Genomic DNA, 26,240 nt, shown 5'->3' on the forward strand with positions numbered 1-26,240 from the left:
GTAGGTAGATGATGAGCATGGTGTTGATTATTAACCCTGTGTGTGGAGTTTAAAGTTTACTTTTGCTTATGAGGAAAACCGGAAGTGATTCAATGCTGAGGATACCATTTACAAACCCGCTGTCTGCTACAGGACTCACAGTTTCCTAAAGGCAGACAGACATTAAAATTGTCAGTTTCCATAGGTGTGTGATAAATTACACCTGACTTGGCATGTGTAGTGCCCTAGTTAAGGCCCTGGTTTAAGATGGGTGCCTCTTACAAGTCTTACCTAACACTTCTACCCTTACCCTTGTCTTTTTGTTTTGTTTTCCTGCTTAGTACCTACCATCATCTAACACAGCAATTCATTTTCTTTGTAAATCAGGGCAGGGTGAGTATCCTGAGGTGACAAGGACCCCAGAAATCTCAAGGATTGACCTCTCTCGTGCTGCACGTCCATCGTGGATAGTTGCAGTGCTGGTGCATGTCGTCCTCACATGGGTGTAGGGGAGGCCGGTAGAGGAACCTCTTTCTGGGATGTTGTTAGTCATTATGCACGAGAGGCTAGAAATGTAGTGAATCTCACTGGCTCTCCTGTCCGTATTGTTACTGTCTATCTTCCCTCACTAGGATGTAATTCTTTGAGATCAGGGATTTATTTATTGCTATATCCTCAGCATTTACAGTAGTTACTGGCTCATACTGGGTACTCAGAATGAAAGAAGGACCTTGTAATTCAGATGTTTTGGACTTAGATCTTTTTGTTTTTTCACTTGAAGTGGTGAATGACTCATAGGCAATCTTGTGTGCGTATATGTTTCTGTCTTCACTTCCCATGTGCAGATGCCGGTATACACAGCGTCTGCAGCAGCCAGCAGACAGCTCCTTGATGGGTTCACAGTCAAGAGGAGGGAGGCAGACATTAGCTGCTTTAAAATAGGAAATGATTAGTATCTGCTAATGAAAATGTTTACTTTTCAGTTACTTAAATTGAGAAAAAACAGGAATTAAAATTTGTGAGTCAGCGTTTGTTCATATTACCTTATAACTTTTTTTTAGCATTCATCTTTTTGTTTCTTTGTTGCTTTCTGCTTCCCACTGCTTTGTTTTTTTTTCCAAAATGGTATTTTAATTGTTTATTCTGCTATTTGCAAATTGGCAATGTTAATTTATTTGAGTGGATGTGTGACCATACTGTTTTTAAAGGTGATGCTATACTTTGCAAATGTGTATGTGTTTTCTTTGCCTCTGTGTCTGTCTATCTCTGTGTTTTTACTTTCAATCCAGCTCCCTGCTAATGTGCCTAGGGAAGTAGTAGAAGATGGCCCAAAAACTTGGGCCCCATTCCATCCTGGTAGGAGACTGGGATGGAGTTCCTGGCTCCTGGCTTTGGCCTGGCACCTTCTGACCATTTGAGGGGTGAACCAGCAGATGGAAGATCCTTTTTCCTCTTTCTCTATAACTGCCTTTCAAATAAATAAATAAATCTTTTTTTCTTTTAAAAAAAAAAAAAGAGTTGAGGAACATACAGTAGAAGAATGATTCTGTAGTTCATATTTTAAAGAAATAGCTTTCAGCTGAAATTTTAGCAATAAATAGGTATTTTTCTCACAGACAAGCGTACATACAAACAGGAAAGTCTGGCCACGTAGTCATTAACTTCTGTGGAGGACACCTGCCTTTGAGGGGAACTGTGTCTGCGCTCCCTTCTGAATTGGCTGCACTGAAGGGTATATTAAAGCATGAGTGCATACAGAAGCTGAAGGCATGATTCTGATGCAATGTGGAAACTTTTTTTTGGGGTAAAGGTATTGCTATTCCTTAAAATCAGTGACCATTGAACTCAGAGGATTTCAGCCATGGGAAAGGAGTACCATGTACCATCTTAACAGTTTTGAGTATAAGTAAATGAAATCTCTTGAAAAATCTGTGTTTTTTTTTTTCCCCTTTTCAATTTCAAGTTCATTATGTTCACATGTATTATTACAATAATTGTAAAAAGTTGAGCCGGCGCCGCGGCTCACTAGGCTAATCCTCCGCCTTGCGGCGCCGGCACACCGGGTTCTAGTCCCGGTCGGGGCACCGATCCTGTCCCGGTTGCCCCTCTTCCAGGCCAGCTCTCTGCTGTGGCCCGGGAGTGCAGTGGAGGATGGCCCAAGTGCTTGGGCCCTGCACCCGCATGGGAGACCAGGAGAAGCACCTGGCTCCTGCCATTGGATCAGCGCGGTGCACCGGCCGCAGCGCGCCTACTGTGGTGGCCATTGGAGGGTGAACCAACGGCAAAGGAAGACCCTTCTCTCTGTCTCTCTCTCTCTCACTGTCTACTCTGCCTGTCAAAAAAAAAAAAAAATTGTAAAAAGTTGTCTTGTCAGCCAGGATATATAAAAGGATATATTAAAACTACAGAGATCCTGAAAATCCTAAATCTGAAAGTGTTGCTTAGCAAATCCCAAAGATTCCAAAACTAGCTATCTCACTGCTTTAAAGAAAACAAAATTACTGTGTTTTGCTTTAAAGTTTTTCAAATGTCCCATTAATTAGTAGTGGTGAAAAGCAGAAAGAGAGGTCACAATTTCAATCATTCTGATTGTCTATTCACATGAAAAAACTTAACTCACAAACACTCTAAGTAAATTCTTTTATTTATTTATTTTTTTTTGACAGGCAGAGTTAGACAGTAAGAGAGAGAGACAGAGAGAAAGGTCTTCCTTTGCTGTTGGTTCACCCTCCAATGGCCGCCGTAGCCGGCATGCTGTGGCCAGCGCATCATGCTGATTCGAAGCCAGGAGCCAGGTGCTTCTCCTGATCTCCCATGGGGTGCAGGGCCCAAAGACTTGGGCCATCCTCCACTGCCTTCCCGGGCTGTAGCAGAGAGCTAGACTGGAAGAGGAGCAACCGGGACAGAATCCGATGCCCCAACCGGGACTAGAACCCCGTGTGCCGGCGCCGCAGGCAGAGGATTAGCCTGTTGAGCCGCGGCGCCGGCCCTAAGTAAATTCTAACTACTGTCACCTAAGGCACTCAGTTTCTTTTTCCACTAGTAAATAAAGGTTCTGCCACCCAAATTTGATTTCACTGGGATGAGGTCAGCCTGACTAGCCTGTAACAAAAGAAAAGTGGTGAAGGATCTGACTTCTAAAAACCCAAACTAACACCCACTTTTGATGAAGAAGCAGTTCAACCAGCTAGGACTTAACTGGTGCTCAGATGGGATTGTCATTGTAGGCAGCAGCTTAGCCCGCTGCACCACAACAATGGCTCTGTTGCTCAATTCTTTTTTTTTTTTTTTCTTTAAGATTTATTCATTTATTTGAAAGTCAGAGTTACACAGAGATAGAAGGAGAGGCAGAGAGAGAGAGAGGTGTTCCATCCACTGGTTCACTCCCCAGTTGGCCGCAATGACCGGAGCTGTGCTTATCTGAAGCCAGGAGCCAAGAGCCTCCTCTGGGTTTCCCACGCGGTGCCGGGTCTCAAACCTGTGCCCATGTGGGATGCCGGCACTGCAGGTGGCGGTCTTACCTACTATGCCACAGCGCCGGCCCCTGTTGCTCAATTCTTGAGAGTAATTCAGGATCTTCAAGGATTGATATTTCATTGACTTGTTCAGAGTAGCAGTGATAAGCCCTCTCTTTTAACTCTGCCATTCCTTATGAATCATATTGGTTTAAGTTTTTGGATGTTATATTACTGCCAAAAATTGATTTTTTTAAAAGCTCATAACATTTATACAACTTTAGGTACCATTTGGCGTAATAATTTTGATCATGTAACTCAGTGATGAAGAAATTTGGCTATTAAATATGGAGTGAGGGAACTTAATGTGATAAACTAAGCAGAAAAAATAACAAACCACTTAGTTCCCTTCTTTCTTTACAAGTGATTTAATTTGGAGAAAAAATGGATCATCAGATGTGTACAATAGATATGACAAATTATTTTGTTTGAAAATGGGTGCTTCAGCATTTCCCACAGCCTATTTGAAGGATATTGCTCTTCTCTTAGATACTAATGTTCAGGAAGTAGAAAAACAAAAAGGGTTGTGAGGTCAGAGAAATTTAGAAAATGCTGTGTAAACAACGTGGAATGCATCTCCTTGTGTCAGTGTCTCTCGGGGTCTAGTATGCTCACCGTGAAGCCAAGGCCAGCAGTGATTTCCTCTCTGAGGGTAGATAGCGGAGTCACTTGGGGATCTTTACCTCTTTCCACTTGCATTCCCCAGGTAGTGTGTGGAGATGTGTGTGTTCTGTGGTTTCAGAACGTTCCCCTGGTGATGGATGCCTCCCCATCTTGGGTTGAGAACTGCTGGTGTAGAATATTCAGGCTTTCCTGAACTTCTTTCATCACAGATGACCTCTTCTGGAAACTGTGTGCTGACGTTTGAACAACTGGAAAGTCGTGCTCAGAGTCTGTGGGCTATTAGGTTATGAAGTCGTCAGGACTAAGCTAGTACTGGCTTTGTAACACTCTTCTCTTCTAGGTCTCTGAACTTTCTGACCCTGAGTCTGTTGACTTGTATGTTTGCCTAAGAAATGGCATAAGAAAAAGTTACTGTTTCTTAATACTAAATTTCAGGCCTCACTAACACCCATTTGTCCACAGAGACATTGTTAAACATTATGTAATAATGATAACTTGCTAGTTTGGTTATCTATACTGAGATAATTCCTAAAAGCACTTTTGATTTTGATTCCAGAACACACATACACACATGTACGTGCACGCTGTCATATATAATAGTTTATAGATAAGATACTGTATACTGTATATATTTAACTTTTTATATTTTCTACCTAGAAATTTCAAGATATTGAAGAAACTCATCTCATTCACATAAAGGAAATTATAGGATCCTTGTCTAATGCTATAAAGGAAGTTCATTTGCAGATAGGCCAAGTATGTTTTTTTTACTTTATATTGAACTGATTTATGAAAATATTGTTCATATATGACTCTAAAATCTTTGTATTACTCTTTCCAAAACGTATTTGATGCTAAATTATTTCAGATAAAGGATACATATTTATGTGCATTAAATATAAAATAGGATTTTTGGTTGGCTTTGAAAGATATTTCTTCTTTCTTTCTTTCTTTCTTTCTTTCTCTCTTCCTTTCTTTTCTCTCTCTTTCTTTTCTCTCTTTCTCTTCCTTTTCTTTCTCTTTCTCTCTTTCTTTCTCTCTCTCTTTCTCTTTCTCTCTTTCTTTCGTTCAAAGTCAGAGTTACACAGAGAGAGACAGAATGCGCAAGGGAGGGAGGGAGAGAGGGGTCTTCCATCCAGTGGTTCACTCCCCAGATGGCTGCAACAGCCGGAGCTGTGCCGAACCGAATCCAGGAGCCAGGAGCTTCTTCCGGGTCTCCCATGTGGGTGCAGGGGCCCAGGCACTTGGGCCATCCTCTACTGCTTTCCCAGGCCATTGCAGAGAGCTGGATCAGAAGAGGAGCAGCTGGGACTAGAACTGGCACCCTTATGGGATGCTGGCACTGTAGGCAGTGGCTCTACCTGCTGGCTCTACCACAGTGCCGGCTCCTAAAGATGATATTTCTAATTACTTTTTAAAATTGACTATGCTTGATCCTCTTTACATTAAAATTCTGAAGTTATTAAGCTTTAAATTCTTTTTTTTTAAAGTTTTTCTCTTTAGAGCAGCAACTTCAGTAAGTTATAAAACTTGTATTCAAAAATGTTCCAAAAATATAAAAAAGTTTAATGAAGACAATTTGAAGTGCATTGAAATTCAACAGTACAAAAAATGAAGGCTGGCGCCATGACTCAACAGGCTAATCCTCTGCCTAGTGGCACCGGCACACCGGATTCTAGTCCCGGTCGGGGCACCGGATTCTGTCCCGGTTGCCCCTCTTCCAGGCAAGCTCTCTGCTATGGCCCGGGAGTACAGTGGAGGATGGCCTAAGTGCTTGGACCCTGCACCCCATGGGAGACCAGGATAAGCACCTGGCTCCTGCCTTCGGAACAGCGCGGTGCGCCGGCCACAGCGCGCCGGCCACGGCGGCCATTGGAGGGTGAACCAACGGCAAAGAAAGACCTTTCTCTCTGTCTCTCTCACTGTCCACTCTGCCTGTCAAAAATTAAAAAAAAAAAAAAAAAAAAAGAAATTTGTTATTTAATACAAAAAATCTGAAACTGTTTATATTGCCTATGTCAGTTTTATTTATCATGAGAATTATGTCTCTAAAATTGTCAGAATTGGAAACAGGAAACTGTCTTGATTTTTAAGGCAGTAAGGCCATGTTTAAGGGGTTAGTGTAAGGAGAGGTTGATCTGCACAGATTTACTAACACCGAGCTTTTTTTTTTTTTTTTTTTTTAAAGTTTATTTATTTGAGAATCAGAGTTACAGACAGTGAGAGGGAGAGACAGAGAGAAAGGTCTTCTTCCCGGTCTCCCATGTGGGTGCAGGGGCCCAAGGACTTGGGCCATCTTCTACTGCTTTCCCAGGCCACAGCAGAGAGCTGGATTGGAAGAGGAGCAGCCAGGACTAGAACCGGACCCATATGGGATACTGGTGCTGCAGGCAGAGGACTAACCTACTGCTCCATGGCGCCAGCCCCAAGTTTTTGTTTTTTAAAGATTTATTTTATTTATTTGAAAGACAGTTATAGATAGAGGTAGAGACAGAAAGAGAGGTTATCCACGCACTGGTTCAGTCCCCAAATGGCCATAATGGCCAGAGCTGAGCCAATCTGAAGCCAGGAGCCAGGAACTTCTTCTGGGTCTCCCATGTGGGTGCAGGCCCAGGAGATCCTCGGCTTCTTTCCCAGACACATTAGTAGGAAGCTGGATCAGAAGTGGAGCAGCAGGGACACAAACTCTTGCCTATATGGGATGCTGGTGCTATAGGCCAGGGCTTTAACCCACTGTGCCACAGCACTGTCCCCTAACACCAAGTTTTGTAACAGAGCAGGTTGGGTAAAGGAAAGCTCTCAAAGACCCTTGGTCAACAGTATGTATTTTGGTATGATGATTTTAATTGCTTTTTGGAAGTTTTACGTGAAAGTAAGAATGTTTATGGGAAAAGAAAAAAATCATCTCTATCTTATTTTAATAGGTCCATGAAGAATTTATAAATAACATGGCTAACACTACAGTTGAAAGTTTGATACAAAAATTTGCCGAGTCAAAAGGCACTGGGAAGGAAAGACCTGGTAAGATGGTAAACTCTGCAAGGAAACACTTTCCGATTTTCCTCCGGTTACAAATACATTTGCTTGCCTATGTCACATCTGAACTAACATTTCCAAACTTAAGGTAGAACCAAATCTAAAAATAGAGTATACCTAAAAATCTGTAAAATTTCAGAAATTTTTTTTCTTTGTGTCTCATGATAATGTGAAATTGAGATTTTTTGTTTGTTTGTTTGTTTGGCTTTTAGTGGTTAATATTTTAGTATTTAAAGTGGTTATTATAACCTTCACTGAATCTATTGTAGTTTGTTTAGATTTTTGAAAGTAGTTAGCTACAGATCATTTTAAAAATATTTCTTTAGTTATTTATTTGAGAGGCAGAATGACACATGCAGAGAGAAAGGAATCGAGAGAGCGGCCCCTGTTTGCTGGTTTATTCCCCAAATGGTACCAGTGACCTTGGTCCAAAGCCTGGAGCCAGGAAGTCAGTCCTGGTCTCCCAGGATGGTAGGAACCAAACACTTGAACTGTCATTGCTGCCTCCCAGGGTCTGCATTGGGATCCTGGAGTGAGGAGCTGGAGCTGGGCATCGAAACCAAGCACTCTGATAGAGGGCACAGGTGTCTTATTAGCGAGTAGGCCAAATCCCTACCCCTGGACGGCCATTTTAATAAAGGAAGGATTGACAGAAAACATTGAATTCTCAGAGCATTGAGGCTACCATAGAACTTTTCTTAAAATTTAAAAACATCTTTTCTCATTCAAAGTATATATTCAACAAATATATTTATTGAGTGCTAATTCTAGGAATTGAGGGTATACCAGTGAACAAATGGATACAAGAATCTTGGTGTTCTTATTTTTGTGAACAAATGATAGGAATTGGGAATCTTAGAGTCTGCTTTTTTTTTTTTTTTTTTTGAAGATTTATTTATTTGAGAGGCAGAGTTATAGAGAAAGAGAGAGGGAGAGACAGAGAGAAAGGTCTTCCAGCAGCTGGATCACTCTCCAAATGGCTGCAATCAATGACTAGAGCTGAGCTAATCTGAAGCCAAGAGTCAGGAGCTTCTTCCAGGTCTCCCACGCGAGTGCAGGGGTCCAAGCACTTAGGCCCTCTTCCACTGCTTTCTCAGACCGTAAACAGAGAGCTGGTTTGGAGGAGGAGCATCTGGGACATGAACCGTAGACCATATGGGATGCCGGCACTGTAGACAGAAGCTTAGCCCACCACACTACAGTGCTGGCCCTCCAAATTCTTTTAATAAGCAAGTTATGAAATGTTGAATATAAGAAGTAGTTCCTTCCCCTCTCCTGCTTAGCATACCTATCATCTTCCAAATTACTTGAATCTTTTTATTAGTGACCATACCATGTTTTTACAAGGTAATTTGTTTTATTCCATGGGCAAAAAGTTCAGTTTAATTAAGAAGTTAAAAAATGATAATGGCATATAGGAAAATGGACGTATTTTTTTTATTAAGCCTGGGAGCTACTTTTCTTAAGTGTAATTCGCAGACTAAAGCTTGAAACCTAAATGACCTTCAGTTTCTTCATCATCTTCCCAAATTTCATTAATTTTCAAATCTTATTGATTTGGTTGTGTTAGTATTTCTCTCTTCAAACTCTCTTCCAATGCTTTTTTTTTTTTTTTTTTTTTTTTTGAGACAGGCAGAGTTAGACAGCGAGAGAGAGAGAGACAGAGAGAAAGGTCTTTCTTCCGTCGGTTCACGCCCAAATGGCCGATGGCGGCCGGTGCACTGTGCCGATCCGAAGCCTAGGAGCCAGGTGCTTCCTCTTGGTCTCCCACGTGGGTGCAGGGGCCCAAGCACTTGGGCCATCCTCCACTGCCCTCCTGGGCCACAGCAGAGAGCTGGACTGGAAGAGGAGCAACTGGGACTAGAACCCGGTGCTCATATGGGATGCCGGTGCCGCAGGCGGAGGATTAACCAAGTGAGCCACGGCGCCAGCCCTCTTTCAATGCTTTTTCTACCCATCTGATTAATTTGCAGGTTTCTTATACTTAAATATAGAGACATCTCTAGTTCATTTTGCACATTACAGCACATTCAGGTTTGGTTTTTTTGAGGATTTGTTTGTTTATTTTTGAAAGGCAGAGTGGCTGAGAAGAAAGATATCTTCTTCCACTGGTTGAGTCCCTGAATGCCTGCAACAGCTGGGACTGGGCCAGACTGAAGCTAGGCAACCAGGAACTCTATCTGGGTCTCCGACTTGGGTGACCAGAACCCGGGTGCTTAGTCCATCATCTGCATCCTGGGTGCATTAACAGGAAGCTGGATCGGAAGAAGAGTAGGACTTGATCCTGGTCCTGGTTCCAGACAGTGGCTTAACCTGCTGTGCCACAGTGCCCATTCCAACATTCAGCCTTTACCCAGACAATTAGGAACTTTCAGTTGCGCTACTTAAAAATCTGTGAAGTTTCGTTGTAGACAAATTCAAAGTCAGGCTCTGGGTTTGCCTTCAAGGATCTGCGGCTGACATTCTTTTTGTTTTAAAGATGTATTTATTTATTGAAAGGCAGAGTTACAGAGAGAGAGATCTTCCATCCATTGGTTCATTCCCCAAATGGCCGCAATGGCCAGGGCTGGGCCAGGCCAAAACCAGGAGCCAGGAGCTTCTTCATGGTCTCCCACATGGCCCAAGAACTTGGGCCATCTTCTACTGCTTTCCCAGGTGCATTATCAGGGAGCCAGATTGGAAGTGGGTCATCCAGGACACGAACTGGCACCCATATGGGATGCCAGAACTGTTGACGGCAGCTTTAACCTGCTGCACTGCAGTGCTGACTCCCAAGGGGCTTTCTTTAGTTTACTTTTTCATTATCCTCATTCTAGCACTTTAATGTGACTTATCTGAACTGCTTACTGTGTCCTGTACATCACCCCTTTCCCCCTTCAGTACCTTCCTTATGTCCTTGCCCTATGAAATGCTGTATCCCACTCCTTTTCTATCCCGGATCTTCTCATTTACGTATCGAATGAAAGAATTCTTAAAGAGCTAGTATATGCACTGCTTCCTCCATTAAAAGTGCCTGAGAACTTGGGACAGGCATTTGGCACAGCAGTTTAAAATGCCCTGTGGGCTGCCCTCATCCCATATTAGTGTGCCTGGGTTTGAGTCCCAGCACCAGTTTCAATTCCAGCTTCCTGCTGATGTACACCCAGGGAGGCAGCAGGTGATGGCTCAAGTATGTTGGGTCTCTGCCACCCAGGTGGGAGACATGAATTTAGTTTCTGAGCTTTGACTGGCCTGGCCCAGCCCCAGCTGTTCTAGACATTTGGGGAGTGAACCGGTGATGAGAGATCTTTCTCTGTCTCTCTGCCTTTCAAATACATAAAAAAGAAATTTATTTTTTTGACAGGCAGAGTTAGACAGTGAGAGAGAGAGAGAGACAGAGAGAAAGGTCTTCCTTTTTCCATTGGTTCACTCCCCAAGTGGCTGCTACGGCTGGCGTGTTACGACCGGCACGCTGGCCGATCTGAAGCCAGGAGCCAGGTGCTTCCTCCTGGTCTCCCAGGAGACCAGGGCCATCCTCCACTGCACTCCCGGGCCACAGCAGAGAGCTGGACTGAAAGAGGAGCAACCGGGACAGAATCCGGCGCCCCAACCGGGATTAGAACCCGAGGTGCCAGCACCACAGGCGGAGGATTAGCCTAGTGAGCTGCGGCGCTGGCCAAAGAAAAGAAATTTAAAACATTTTAAAAGTACCATAGAACTTTAAATATACTTTTTTTTGCATTGTTGCTGTCAATCTTGAAGTGTGAAAGTTTATATTTGGTTCAACTGTTTATTTTCTCTACTTGTAAAGAATAATTTTTGTTCAATCAATGAGCAAATGTACATATAGTGATAAGGCAAAGGTGTTAAGGAGGTTGGAAAGATTGAACTTGGGTGTTAAAAAAAGTCTTCATTGGATTGTAGGCATTTGGCACAGTGTATTAAGATGCAATTTGGGACACTTGTATCCCATATTAAAGTGCATGGGTTCAAGTCCTGGCTGCGCTCTCAATTCCACCTTCCTGCTAATGGACACCCTTGGAGGAACAGGTGATAGCTCAGATCAGGGGTCCCTGCTGCCCATGTGGTGGATGTGGATTGAGTTTCCTGCCTCCCAGGATTGGACAGGACATTTTGGGGAATGAGCCAGTGGATGAGAGCTCTCTCTGTCTCTCTCTTTCAATAAATAGGTAAGTCTTCATTGAGTGAACACTGAATTGTCATGGTTAATTTTAGTGAGTACTTACTCTCTGTCTTGTACTGTGTCTGCCACTTTGTTGGCCCTTTGATCTTGAGCAACTCTGTGAAGTATTAGTACTCTCATTTTTTAAAGATTCACTTATTTATTTGAAAGGCAGTTACAGCAAGGCAGAGGCAGAGAGAGTGAGAGAGAGATCTTACATCTGCTGATTCACTCTCCAAAAGGCTGCAAAGGCTGTAGCTGGGCAATCCGAAGCCAGGAGCCTGCAGTGTCTTCTGGGTCTCCTACATGAGAGCAGGGGCCCAAGGACTTGGACCATCTTCTGCTTTCCCAGGCCATAGCAGAGAGCTGGATTAGAAGTGGAGTAGCCGGGGGAGTAGAACCAGTCCCCATATGGGGTGCCAGCACCACAACACTGGCCCCTATTTTTCTCATTTTACAGGTAAGGGAAATATTGAAAGGATAAATGATTTGCTCGAGCTAGTGTGGGCAGAGCTGGGATTCAATTCCAGGGTCCATTCTTTGGAAAAATTAGAATAGAATTTGAGTACAAATATACAGTGAGAATGAGGATGTTGAGAAATCTAAGAGTAGGATAGTATGAACCCTAAAACTCCTTAATGCGATTAAATGTAAGTGAAGACCAGTTAAAAGAGGTAAAAGAAATAATTGGAAACAAATAGAATCTTAGAATATTTAGAACAGTTGGTAGAATGAAAGCAAAGACATTGTGACTGGCTAAAATGCTTTAGATGGAAATAGGAATAAGACTGGTATATTGTATTAGTGTTAATATTTGGCTGTACTATTATATGGTAGTTTTGCACGATTATTATTGTGGGAAGCTGTACAAGGGATCTCCCTTTTCAACTCTATCTGAACCTACAGTTTTCTCAAAAATTTTACTTAGAAAAATGCCTCAAAACGAGGGGACTTGAGCTGAAATGTAAACCTCCCCCTGACGAGTAACACATGATTCAGGGTACATTTTAGGAGAAAGAGAATCAGCTTGAAGAGCATCAGTATTTTTCTGAAATAATTAAACCAGAAAATAGTTGGTACATTAAAATGTGCTCTGAATCAAATTTTAGTTGACATTTTAAATTCTCTCTTCCCTGAGTAACATTTCCCATCCTGCTTTGACTCCCCAAGCTCCTTTACTGCTTGACTTACCTGCCGGTGTCATTTCCTAAGACCACTCTGCTATGGGCTGAGAAGTGTGTGGCCTATGGGCTGCCTTTGCACACGGTGCGCTCTGCCTCCAGAGAAGCTCTCTGGATCCCTCTCATCACAGTGCTGTAGGCAGTCACTGCCAGTGTTGAGACTTGGCAGTCATTTTGAAGCCTGTCATCTGTGGCTTAGTTCAATAGAGACTCTTTGTTTGCAAATGTCAGAAAGCCAAATTAAACAAGCTTAAGCAAAAATTCCATGCCTTGGCTTTTTTAACCTGAAAGGATTGGAATAAATTCAAGGACCAAATTGATGTCATTAGGGCTTTGTTCACTCTTTTCTCTCAGTTTTGCTTCCCTCCACGTGACTTCAGTTTCTTACACTGTTACTGTAGACCTTGTCCTCGTTGTTGGAAAGGAAGGCATGCGCAGTCCCACGCCCAGCTCAGTTCTGTTTAGGATCCTAGTAGAAAAAAACTTTCCTGGTGTCAGCATATTAATTTCAGGGAAGCTTCTGCTTTTGTCACGTGCTTGTCTTTGAATAGTCACTGTGTTTAGGGTAGTGAGATTAATACTTGATCAACATAGGTCATATGCCCAGACCACAGAGGAAATGTTTTCTGAGCAGGCAGAAATAACTACTATAGGACATTGTAAGAATCAGTGTACAAAGATACCAAACCCAAAAATATGGCTGTTTAGAACAGGAGTAGTTTGTGTATGTGTTTCATGTAGTAAAGGTTTAATCATGTTATTAATATTTAATCAGAAATATCAGTTTAAGAGACAAAGATTTGTGTTACAAATAGATGGAATGGGGTGGGGGAGTTACATAATTCAGTTTATCTTGCAATCATAGAATTTTATTTCTTAACAGGACCTTATAAATAATTAGTCCAAACTCATCCCGTTTAACACAGATACATTCCACTAATTTAATTTAATATAGACTTAAAAGTGAATTAAAGTTTTGTTAATTCTTGGAAATTTTCTAATTCAACATAATAGGGATTGCTGAACCCTTATCTTCATCATTTCCTACCTGTGTATTCATGCATTTTCTATAGCGAACCTACACGTACACACAGTTCTTTTATAAAATCCTTTCCCTTGTTCAGGTATTTAGAATAATTGGATCAGAAATTCCCTTGAGGCATGGAGCCTGGTTTCTTTTAAACTCTGCACATTTCGGTGGTGTTTATTTTCTTGTGATACGAAGCTGTCATTTGTGTTTGCTGTTAACTGGCAGTGAGTCCTGTAAGCCCTCAGTCCCCTCATCTGTAGAGTGGGGACAATAACAGTGCCTGCCTTGTGGCATTTGTGAGGTGTGATGAGATAATAGCATATTAATAAGTATTTTTAAAAATTAATAGAGTCCTGATTAAGAAGTTGCTACTAATAGATATTATTTATTTATAAACTTAATTTTAATGGCCTCAAGATATACTAAGCTATTAAAAGATACCTGTTCCTATATGGTAGGAGGTAAGAGGGAGGCTAAGAGTGGTGATGACATGGATTTTCCTAGAATGACTAGATATAGTTAGATGACTGTTGATACTGTACTATGGATGACTGGCTTTCAAAAAGAAGTTCTAGAACCTTTTTTTTAAAAAGGTATGTGTGGTGTGGATTGGAAGTGCTAAATTCTACTCTGAGTTGCAAAAGGTGTCCAGTAAAAGCTCTTTCATCTATAGTCAGTTTTAGGATATCTGATCAAGTGAGTCCAGGGGCCCATTGCAATGATAACAATTTTATGTTCCTTAGGAAAATAGCATGCATACAATTTTGCATGTGATTATATGGAATTATGAACTTAAGGAATTTTGTTTTATAAAATGTAATCTTTCAGTTGTTTTATGCTCTTGATTTCTGTTAACATTTTATTTCTCCTATTTTATAAGCCCTCCCTCTGGTGGCGAGTTCCTGCCTAAACTAATTTTAGTTTGATGGGATACAGATTTTAAAAAGAAAACAAAAGTCTCAGTTCTTTTTAAATTTGTATACCTAGCAGTTTACCTACTTCTTTGGTGCTGAAAAATGACAGCTTTGATCTTTAGTCAGTCATTCATTGAAAGATACAACCTGTCACTCTGTCTTTCCAGTTCTCCTTTGTAAGCCAAACACTTACAAAGAACATTAAAACACTTTCCCCTTTTGGTATTTTAGTACTTATATGTAGGGAATTTTATTGTCCTTTGTAAGTTTGGTACTGCCCTGCTTCCTCTGGAATCTGAGTCACTGTAAGTGGATGCTTTGAATACCAAAGCACCTGTGGTCTGAGAGAGCTATGAGTAAACAGGTGTTTTCTAATTTTGGATGTCTTTTTATATTCTAGTGACATTATCCTGTTAGTCCTAACCATTCTTATGCATAATCCATAGTTTTGATGTTTCCTGTGTTGCAATCCTGCTGACTTCACTGTATGCTATTTATAATTCATAGAAGTTTAGGAAGTTTCCATTTATAAGAAACAGAAGGGTACATAACTTAAAGAAAATGGAAAGTTGATAGACCATTATGTAATATCTTTAAATAAAGAGTTCTGTTGACAAACATCTATATCTTCATTATATGGTAATAGGTTCCATTTGGTGAGTTCCAGGAACTTTAAGTACCAATTGTTGTAATTAAAGATACAAATAGGAGACAGCTTAAGAAAGCTAGACATTAAAAAACAATACCACCAACAGTCAGCTCCAGGAAAACAGTGTGAAGCCGGGTGCAGTGTTTGTGATCAGACTGCATATATGAGCTTAATATGTTAGTTTGGAATAGTTGAACATCTACATTTTATTACACATTACATATAATAATATATATGACAATAACATATATTAAGTATATTATTACATATTGTAAGGCTAAGCAAGTAATTAAAATATATATAATCTAGTGATTATCATTCAAGACCCCTTTAAAGATTTGGGCTAATATAAAATCTATAAACGAAGCATCCTAGCCCTATTCAGTTTTTTTTTTAATGTTTTTGAAATTAGTAAAGCAAAACTCTTGTGTAGAAAAGCAAAATTAATGACTAGTAAAATTTAATCAGCAATTATCAACAAAGAAAAGCCCAGAACTAAATGTCTTAACCACTGAATTCCACAAACATTTAAAAAAGAATTAATCCAAGTTTTCTTAAATTGTTCCAGAAAAATAGAAGGAGGAATTCTAAATCCACCTACGAAGCCCAGAAAAGCAAAATTAAAAATAGCTAAGAAGGGGAGTCAGCATTGTGGCATAATAGGTAAATCCATTGCCTGGGGCGCCATTTCCTGGTTGCTCCACTCTGAACCAGATCTGTGCTAACGGCCTGGGGAAAGCCGCAGAAGATGGCCCGAGTGTTTGGTCCTCTGCTCCCCATATGAGAGACACAGATGAAGCTCCTGGCTCTTGGCTTCAGCTTGGCATAGCACTGGCCATTGTGGCCATCTGGGGAGTGAACCAGCAGATAGATCTCTCCCTCCCTCTCTCTCTCTCTCTCCAATTTTGACTTTCAAAATAAATAAATAGGGGCTGGCACTGTGGCATAATGAATTAAGCTGCTTCCTGCAATGCCAGCATCTCATATGGGCACTGGTTCGAATCGTGGCTTCTTCAGTTCTGATCCAGCTCCCTGCTTATGGCCTGGGAAAGCAGCGGAAGATGGTCCAAGTCCTTGGGTCCCCGGACCCATGTGCACGGGTGCTGCTCAAGTTTCTGGCTCCTGGCTTGTCCTGGTCCAGCCCTGGCCATTGTGGCCTTTTAGGGAGTGAGCCAGTAGATGAAAGCCTCCTCCACCCCCAACAACTATCTCCCCCCACTCTTTTTTTAATTTTTTTTTTTTTTTTGGTCAGGTAGAGTCATAGACAGTGAGAGAGAGAGTACCCGACACCCATATGGGATGCCGGCACCGCAGGCGGAGGATTAACCAAGTGAGCCAAGGCACTGGCTCCCCTCCCCCAACTCTTGTAACTCTACCCTTCAAATAAATTCAAATAAATAAATCTTTAAAAAAGCAGTGGAAGATGGCCCAAGTCCTTGGGCCCCTGTAGCTGCATGGGAGACCTGGAAGAAGCTCCTGACTTCGGATGGTGCAGCCGCTGCCACTGTGGCCATCTTGTGAGTGAACCAGCAGATGGAAGGTCTCTGCCTCTGCCTCTCTCTGTGTCTAAATAAATCTCTTTAAAAAAAAAAAAAAAGCAGCTAAGAAGAGGCAGAGACCTACTAACTATTTCAAATATGCTGTCATTAGGTTTTGCTATTAGATGGCCAGGGGGGAATGCCCAGAGAAAGGGAAAGAAGAGTGGATAGTGATTTGGCAAGAGGATAGTAGAGATTCCTAAAAGTGGGAGAGTAAAAGAAGAGAACTCACAAGGAAAAGAGCGTGTAAAATCTTCACCTCGAAGGAGACCACCGCACCTATGTTTCAGCTACCTGAGGCCGAGTGTGGGACTCTCCCTGTGGCGTGTATTTGCCACTTACACATAGTTGTCTGGCATGCCACCTGAGACCTGATTGTCTTTTCTTTCTTTCTGAACAGAAGTTGGCAAACTGTAGCTGTGGAGCCAGATTTAACTGCCTATTTTTGTGAGACCTGCAAGCAAAGCATGGATTTTACATTTTAAAATTTTTTTGATAATTTATTTATTTGAAAGTTAGTTGCAGTGACAGAGGGAGAGACAGAGAGAGAGCTTCCATCCACGGCTTTACTCCCCAAGTGGCCATAACAGCCAGGCCTGAGCCATGTCAAAACCAGGTCAGAAACTCCATGCAGGTCTCCCATGGAGTGACAGGGACCATCCTCTGCTGCCTTTCCCAGGCCATTAACAGAGACCTGGGTCAGAAGTGGAGCAGCCAGGACATGAACCGGTGCCCATATGGGATACTGGTGTTGCAGATGGCAATGCTAAGCCACAATATTGCCCTGCATATTTTAGTGTTTTTGGGAAAATTAAGAGCAGTATTTGATGACACAGGGAAATAATATGAAATTCAGATTTTAGTGTCCATAGATAAAATTTTATTTGAACATAATCCCACTTACTTGCTTATGTATTGTCTGTGGCTGCTCTTGTACTAAAACAGGGACGTTGAGTAGTTGTACCAGATGATATGACCACAAAATCTGAAATATTTGTTATCCATCCCTTGATAAGAAATACGCGTCCGCCCCTGTGGTGTGCGTCCATTTCTTGTGCAGTCCTGCCACCTGGAATTATATAGCTCATGACAATACATAAGCTTTTTAGAAAAGTAGATTCTGCTATTCTTGGGTTCAAGCATCCTTTTTTTCCTTTTTCTATTTTTAAGATTTATTTTATTTGAAAGAGAGAGAGAGAAAAAGAGACAGAACTTCTATTCTCTGGTGTACTTCCCAGATGGCTGCAACAGCCAGAGGCTGCAACAGCTAGAGCTTGTCCAGGTTGAAGCCAGGAGACTGGAACTTCATCCAGGTCTCCCATGTGAGTGGCAGAGGCCCGAGGACTTGGCTTATCCTCTGTGGCCTTCCCAGGCACATTAATAGGAACTGGATCAGAAGCAGAGCAGCTGGGCCTATTGTAGGGTGCTGGCATCACAAACAGCAGCTTAATGCACCGTACCACAACTCTGTTCCCAGAAATAGGATGTTATATCATAGCAAGTAGCTGAGCCTCATGATAACCCTAAATTGTGAAATAAAGATTAAAGTATTAATGAGCAGGTCTGTTCAGGGGGAGCCATTAAAAATGTTAATGTATAAACATTCTGTCAACAATGTAAAATAATGAAATACTGTGCTAGTAACAAGGACAGGGTTTTATTTTTATTTTTATTTTTTAAAAGATTTTATTTATTTATTTGAGAGGTAGAGTTACAGACAGTGAGATGGAAAGACAGAGAGAAAGGTCTTTCGTCCATTGGGTCACTCTCCAATTGGACGCAACGGCCAGAGCTGCACTGATCTGAAACCAGGAGCTTCTTCTGGGTCTCACATGTGGATGCAGGGGCCCGAGGACTTGGGCTATCTTCTACTGCTTTCCCAGACCACAGCAAAGAGCTAGATTGGAAGAGGAGCATCAAGGACTAGAACCAGCGCCCATATGGGATGCCGATGCCGCAGGTGGAGGATTAACCTACTGCGCCACCACGCAGCCCCCTCTTTTTTATTTTTTAAAATATATTAATTTATTTATTTTTAAAGCTGTATTTATTTATTTGAAAGTCAGTTAACCTGAGAGACAGAGAGCGGAGAGCAAGAGAGAGAGAGAGGTCTTCCATCTGCTGGTTCACTCCCAAATTGGCTGCAACAGCTGGAGTTGTGTTGATCCAAAGCCAGAAGCCAGGAACTCCTTCTGGGTCTCCCATGCGGGTGCAGGGGCCCAAAGACCTGGGCCATAGCAGGCAGCTGGGACTTGAACTGGTACCCATGTGGGATACCAGCACTGCAGGCTGGGCTTTAACCCTTTGTGCCACAGCACCGGCCCTGGGTTTTAGGTCTTTAAAACACTTTTTTTTTTTTAAATTTATTTTATTTATTTGAAAGAGTTACAGAGAGAGGAAGAGACAGAGAGAGAGGTCTTCCATCCGCTGGTTCATTCCCCAGGTGGCCGCAACGGCTGGATCTGCGCCTATCCTAAGCCAGGAGCAGGAGCTTCTTCTGGGTCTCCCTGTGGGTGCAGAGGCCCAAGAACATGGGCCATCTTCTCCTGCTTTCCCAGGCCATAGCAGAGAGCTGGATCAGAAGTGGAGCAGCCGGGACTAGAACCGGCACCTACATGGGATGCCGCACTTCAGGCCAGGGCTTTATCCTGCTGTGCCACAGTGCCAGCCCCAAGATTTATTTATTTATTTGAAGTTTAGGATAGGGGCTGGAGAGAGATCTATGTCTGCTGATTAACTCCCCAGATGGCCATAATGGAGAGGTCTGGGTCAGGCTTAAGCCAGGAATTCCATCTGGGTTTCCCATGTGGGTGGCAGGGGCCTACGTACGTGGGCTGTCTTCTACACTTGGCCATGTGCGTTAGAGGAGAGCTGGATTGGAAGTAGAGCAGCTGGGACTCAAATTAGCACTCGTATGGCATGCAAGCATTGTGGGTGGTGACTTAACCTACTGTGCCATAGTGCTGGCCCCGGCATATTAGTTCTTTTTGCAGTACTTGAGAGATGCTAACCTAAGCCAATTTGAACTTAAAAAGAAATTTATTGGGGATGGTGGGGGGAGAAGGTATCCCAAGCAACAGAAATCAGGAATAGAGTCAGATATCTGAAGGAAACTAAAACCAGTAGGAAGGCAAAATACCTTTCCTTCATTCTCTCCTTCTGCCGCTTTGTTATCTGCAAAATGGCCTTTTTTGCTTCTGCATGCACATTGTATAAGGTGGTCCCCTGCTAAATTCCAGATTTTTTAACCTATTCTTTAATTTCAGCTCAGAATTAATCCAAGTTTTTGTACCTTTCCATGTTTCTCCCTCTGTCCCCTTTCTTTTTTAAAGATTTATTTATTATGAAAGAGTTATATTCTCTCCACTGGTTTAGTTCCCAGATGGCTGTAATGGCAAAGGATGGGCCAGGCTGAAGCCAGGAGCTTCATATGGGTTTCCCATGTGGGTGGCAGAGGCCCAAAGACGTGGACCATCTTCCATTGCTTTTCCCAGGCCATTAGCAGGGAGCTGGATCAGAAGTGGAGCAGCTGGGATATGAACTGGCATCCTTATGGCATGCTAGTGTCACAGGCTACCAGTGGCTTTACTCACTGTGGTACAACTCTGGTCCCCTAAGTTTCTGGGAGAAAGATTTTCATTGATCTGACTTGGATCAGGCAATCTTAATACAGTCCATTGGGCTAAGTCATGCAGTATGATCATGGCTTCTGCACCTGCCACTTGCTGAGGTGACGTTTCTCAGAGAAAAGAGATAACAGCTCAGAGTAATCCCCCCCAGTAACTTGAAGTCAACTTGACTAGGATATATATTAAAATTTCTTGAGGTAGGCTTTAGTGCAGAACAGGGATATAGTGTGAAAATGCATATCCAATATAACTTTTTACTCCAAAATCTTGTTATGAAAGGTTTCAAATATATAGAACAAGAAAGCATTTTGTGGGGCTGGCGCTTTGGTGTAGTAGGTTAAGCCTCTGCCTGCAGTGCCAATATCCCATATGGGCACAGTTCAAGTCCTGGCTCTCCACTTCTGATCCAGCTCCCTGCTAATGTGCCTGGGAAAGCGGTGGAAGATGACCGAAGTCCTTTGGCTCCTGCACTCACGTGGGAGACCTGGAGGAGGCTCTTGACTCTTAAAATCTGATTAGCCCAGCTCTGGCTGTTTTGGCCATTTGGGGAGTGAACCAGCAGATGGAAGACCTCTCTGTCTCTACCTCTCTCTGTAACTGTCTCTCAAATAAATAAAGATAAATCTTTTTTAAAAAGTATTTTGTATGAAAAACCATATACCTAACCCCCTAGATTCTACCATACTTGTGTTAGCACATCTATCAACCTATCCTTTATTTGTCCACCAGTCTTTTTAAAAGAATATATTTTATAGCAAGATGCAGAATTCAGTACATGGCCTCCAGATATTTCAGCATGTTTATCCATTTTTTTGTCATAAATTATAGCAAAATTCTCCATTTCAAAGTATTTAGATCAATGGCCTTTAGTTTGTTCACAGTGTTGTGTAACTATAACCACTATCTAATTCTAAAACTTTTTATTATTATTATTTGAAAGACAGAGTTAGAGAGAGGGAAAGACATAGAGATTTCTATCTACTCGTTTACTTCCCAAATGGCTGTAAGAGTTGGAGCTGGGCTAGGCTGAAGCCAGGAGTCTGGAACTCCATGTAGCTTTCCCATGTGGATAGCAGGGGCCAAGTACTTGATCTGTCTTCTGCTTTCCCAGGTGCATTAGCAGGGAGCTGGATTAAAAGTAGAACAGATGGGAATAAAACTGAAGCCCATGTTGTATGCAGGTGGCAGCTTAAGCTGCTGTGTCATACTGCAGGCCCAGTGTTCTAGAACATTCTAATCATCCCCCAAAAGAAACCTCATACCTATTAAGGAGTCACTCCCTTTTGCCTCCGGCCCCAGCCTGGCAAAAAGTAATGTAGTTTGTTTGACTTCTCCTGTTCTAGATACTTCATATAAATGGAATTGTACAATGTTACCTTTTGTGCCTGACTGCTTTCATTTAAAGTAGTGTTTTCCTGGTTTATCCATGCTGTAGTGTATATTAGTACTTTGTTTTTTTTTTTTTTTTATACCTAAATAATACTCCTCTGAATGGATATGCCACATATTGTTTGTTCTCTATTGATGGACATTTTGGGCATTTCCACCTTTTGGCTATTATGAATAGTGCTACTATCAACTACTGTGTGCAAATTTTTGTTGGACTGTTTCTGTTCTTTTGGGTATATACCTAGGAGTGGAATTAGTTGTGTTTTAATGGTAATTCTATATTTGAGCTTTTTTTTTTTTTTTTTTAATAAAAAGTTAATTTGAGAGAGTGGTAGCAGGAACCCAGGTACTTGAACCATCACCTCTGCCTCCCAGGGTCTTCATAAATGGGAAGCTGGAGTCAGGATCCAGACCAGAAACAACCCAGACACTCTGGGATGGGATGTGGGCATCTCACTGGCATCTTGAGCACCAGGCCAAATCCCCACCCCTGTGTTGAGTTTTTGAGGCACTCCCAAGCTGTTTTCCATGGCAACTGTGCCACTTTACTTTTATGTTTGCTTGTTTTAAGATTTATGTATTTGAAAGGCAGAGTTACAGAGAGAAAGAGGAGAGACAGAGAGGTCTTCTATCTGCTGATTCATTCCCCAAATGGCTGCAATGGCCAAGGCTGGGCCAGGCTGAAACCAGGACCCAGGAGTTTCTTTCAGGTCTCTTACATCAATAAAAGGGCCCAAGGACTTGGACCATGTTGTACTGCTTTCCCAGGCGCATTAGTGGGGAGCTGGATTGGAAATAGAGCAGCTGGGACTCGAACTGGCACCTGTGTGGGATGCCAGCATCACAGGCGGTGGTTTTACACTATTCCATAGTGCTGTCCTTACCGTACATTTTTATCAGCAATGTTGTGAGTTCCAGTTTCCCCTCATCCTTGCCAGCATTTTAGATTTTAGTTTCTTTCTTCCTAATCCTTCCTTCCTCCTTCCCTTCCCTTCCCTTCTCTTCCCTCCCCTTCCCTTCCCTTCCCTCCCCTCCCCCTTCCCCTTCTCCCCTCCCCCTCCCTTCCGCTTCCCCTCCCTTTTTTCTAAGATTAATGTATTTATTTATTTGAGAGGCAGAGTTACAAACAGAGAGAGGGGGGGACAGAAAGAAAGGTCTTCCATCTGATGGGTCACTCCTCAAATGACTCCAACAGCTGGAGCTGCGTGGATCCAAAGCCAAGAGCCAGGAGATTCTTCTGGCTCTCCTACGTGGGTGCAGGGGCCCAGGCACTTGGGGTCATCTCCCACTGCTTTCCCACGCCATCATCAGAGAGCTGGATCAGAAGAGGAGCAGCTGGGACATGAACTGGTGTACATATGGGATCCAGCGCCGCAGGCAGAGATTTAACCTACTTTGCCACAGTGCTGGCCCCCGAGTTCTCACTCTTTTTTTTTTCCACTTAACTATGACCATCCTAATGTGTGTGAAGTAGTATATTATTGTGGTTTTGATTTTAATTTCCCTAATGAGACTGAGCATGTTTTCACGTGTTGGCCATTTCTGTATCTTTGGAGAAATGTCTATGTTAAGTTCTTTGCCTATTTTTAAATTGAGTAGTTTGTCTTTTTATTCTAAGAGCTTTTATTTTGATTCTAGAGCCTGTCTGATGTGTGATTTGCAAATGTGGTTTTACCATTGTATGAGTTGTCTTTTCACTTTCTTGATAGTGTCCTTTGATGCACTGAAGTTTTTGATTTTAATATAGGTCAGTTTATCTATTTTTTCCTTTGTTGTGCTCTTGCTGTCATGCCTAAGAAACCATTGACTAATTGAAGGTCGTAGAACTGACCTCTGTGGTTTTATCTAAGAAGCTTTTTCACTTAGGTCTTTGATCAAATTTGAGTTAATTTTTATGTAATGGATGAGGCAAGGATTCAGTTCCATTCTTTTGCATATGTATATTCAGTTGTCCTAGCACCATTTGTTGAAGAGATTATAATTTTCCAATAGATTTTTTGTGTGGCATCCTTGTTGAAAATCGGAGGTGTATGTGTGTGTTTTGGGGATCTCAGCTGTATCCTTTTCCCGTCAGCCATATGATAAACTCTTCTTTCCTAGTTAGTTTCAAATTTGGGCGGTGTGGGCCCTCTCATGTATTTCCTGTTATCAGGAAGTTTTAGCTATTTGAGTCTTGTTTTGAAACAGCTTTACCAAGTTCAGTAGTTACCTCTTGCTGCTGTAACAAATTTCTACAAACTTTGTGGCTTACCAAAACACACATTTTTTATCTTACAATTCTGTTGGTTAGAAGTTTGGCATGGGTTTCCCTGATTAAAATCGAGGTGTCAGCAGGGCTGAATGGAGATTGTAGAGGAGAACCTGTTTCTGTCTAGAACACAGATGGGAATCTTTTTCTCTGCCAAGTTCCATTTAGATATTCATGTGTTTTCACAGGCCATACAAAACTAGCAGTTTAAAAAATTAACCTTTTGAGTCCCACCTGCGGTTGCCATGGCAGCACCAGACCAAATGATTTCTCAGGCCAGATGTGCCCTACCCCAGTCTAGAAGCAACCACGTTCCTTGGATTGTGGCCTCTCTCCTCATCTTCAAAGCCAGCCAGGCTAGTCAAGCTCTACTCAGGTTGCGTCACACTGGCCTGTTCTGTGCCCCCTCCTCACTTTTGAGTACATCTGTTATTCCCTTAGGACCATGCAAATAATTCAGGATAATCTCTCTCTGTTAAGGTCAATTAATTGGCAACTTTAATTCTACCTTCCACTTTAACTCTTCTTTGTCGTGTAACCTAACACATTCATGTGTTTTGGGGTTCAGGATGTAGACCTCTTTGGCTGAAGGGGATGCCTTATTTTGCCTACCATTACTGAGGTATACTTCACAGTAAATGAAGTATGCCTGTTGAAAGTGTTTGATGAATTTTACTAAGTTTATACAACTGTGCTTCTACTGGCACAATCTAGTTTTAGAACATTATCCATCTTCCCAAAAGTTCCCATTTGGGGCTCTGATCCCCAGTGAGAAACAGTTGACTTGCTTTATATCTCAAAAGTTTTTAGTTTTTTTTTTTAAAGATTTATTTTATTTATTTGAAAGACAGAGTTACAGAGAGAGGTAGAGACAGAGAGGTCTTCCATCCTCTGGTTCACTCCCCAGATGGCTGCAACAGCCGGAACTGCACCGATCCAAAGCAAGGAGCCAGGAACTCCTTCTGGATTTCCCAAGTGGGTGCAGGGGCCCAAGGACTTGGGCCATAGTTTCTACTGCTTTCCCAGGCTATAATAGAGAGCTGGATTGGAAGAGAAGCAGCCGGGACTCAAACCGGTGCCCGCAGGGGATGCCGGCGCTTCAGACCAGGGCGTTATCCTGCTGCGCCACAGCACCGGTCCCCAATATTTTTTACTTTTCTAGAAATCTTCTAAAAGTAGCATCATAAAATATGTAGCCTTTTGTGACTGGTTTCTTTTCACTTGGCATAATGTTGTTGGGGTTTATCTACATTATTGCATGTATCAGAAGGTCACTGCTAAGTAGTATTGTATTATGTGGATGAACCACAGTTTGTTTAGCCATATACCTGTTGCTGGACAGTTATGCTCTTTCTAGTTTTTGGCTGTTATGAATAATTCTGCTTATGAACTTTACAAACCATGTTTTGTTTTGTTTTTTAAGATTTATTTATTTTATTTGAAAGTAAGAGTTACAGAGAGGCAGAGGCAGAGAGATCTTCCATCTGCTGGTTCACTCCTAAAATGGCTGCAATGGTGGAGCTGGGCCGATCCAAAGTGAGGAGCCAAGAGTTTCTTTCAGGTCTCCCACGTGGGTGCAGGGGCCCAAGGACTTGGGCCATCTTCTACTGCTTTCCCAGGTCATAGCAGAGAGCTGGATCAGAAGTGGAGCAGCCAGGATTCGAACCAGTGCCCATAGGGGATGCCAGCACTGCAAGTGGCAGCTTTACCCGCTGTGCCACAGTGCTGGCCCCACAAAACACAAGTTTTAATGTGACGTGTTTAATTCTTTTGAGTTGAGTTTTATCATAGATACATGTTTTTGTTTTGTTTTGTTTGGTTGTTTTTCTTTCCTTCCTTCCTTCCTTTCCTTTCCTTCCTTCCCTTCCTTCCTTCCTTCCTTCCTTCCTTCCTTCCTTCCTTCCTTCCTTCCTTCCTTCCTTCCTTCCCTCCCTCCCTCCCTCCCTCCCTCCCTCCCTCCCTCCCTCCCTCTCTCTCTCTCTCTCTCTCTCTCTCTCTCTCTCTCTCTTTCTTTCTGTCTTTCTGTCTTTCTTTCCCGAGAGACAGAGAATACCTATCTTCTAGTTCACTCCCCAAATGCTCATCATTACAGGGCTGAGCTGAGTCTGAAGCAGGAGCCAGAAATGCAATCCAGGTCTTCCACATAGATGACAGAATCTAGTTACTTCAGCTATCACTGCTGCCTTCCAGGGTCTGCATTAGCCTGAAGCTGCAGTCAGGAGCCAGACCTGGGGATTGAACCCAGGTACTCTGATGTGAAATGTGGTGTCCTAACCACTAAGCCAAATGCCCATTCTGTGTTTGACTTTTTAACATATTGTCAGAATGTTTTTCAGAGTGGCTGCA

The 26,240-nt window shown here is 42.4% G+C and overlaps 1 protein-coding gene across 2 annotated transcripts in view; it reads left to right on the plus strand.

Moving 5' to 3' along the window:
• Positions 1-26,240, plus strand: part of FCHO2 (FCH and mu domain containing endocytic adaptor 2) — a 142,178-nt gene that overhangs the window by 47,932 nt on the left and 68,006 nt on the right. For both annotated transcript variants that reach the window (XM_062212237.1, XM_062212236.1), the window contains exons 7-8: positions 4,776-4,874; positions 7,043-7,139. In XM_062212237.1, coding sequence (XP_062068221.1) covers positions 4,776-4,874; positions 7,043-7,139 — 196 coding nt within the window. The remainder of the gene's footprint in view (positions 1-4,775; positions 4,875-7,042; positions 7,140-26,240) is intronic.

The sequence above is a fragment of the Lepus europaeus genome, chromosome 15 (genome assembly GCF_033115175.1).
Source record: "Lepus europaeus isolate LE1 chromosome 15, mLepTim1.pri, whole genome shotgun sequence".
Taxonomy (NCBI): Eukaryota; Metazoa; Chordata; class Mammalia; order Lagomorpha; family Leporidae; genus Lepus; species Lepus europaeus.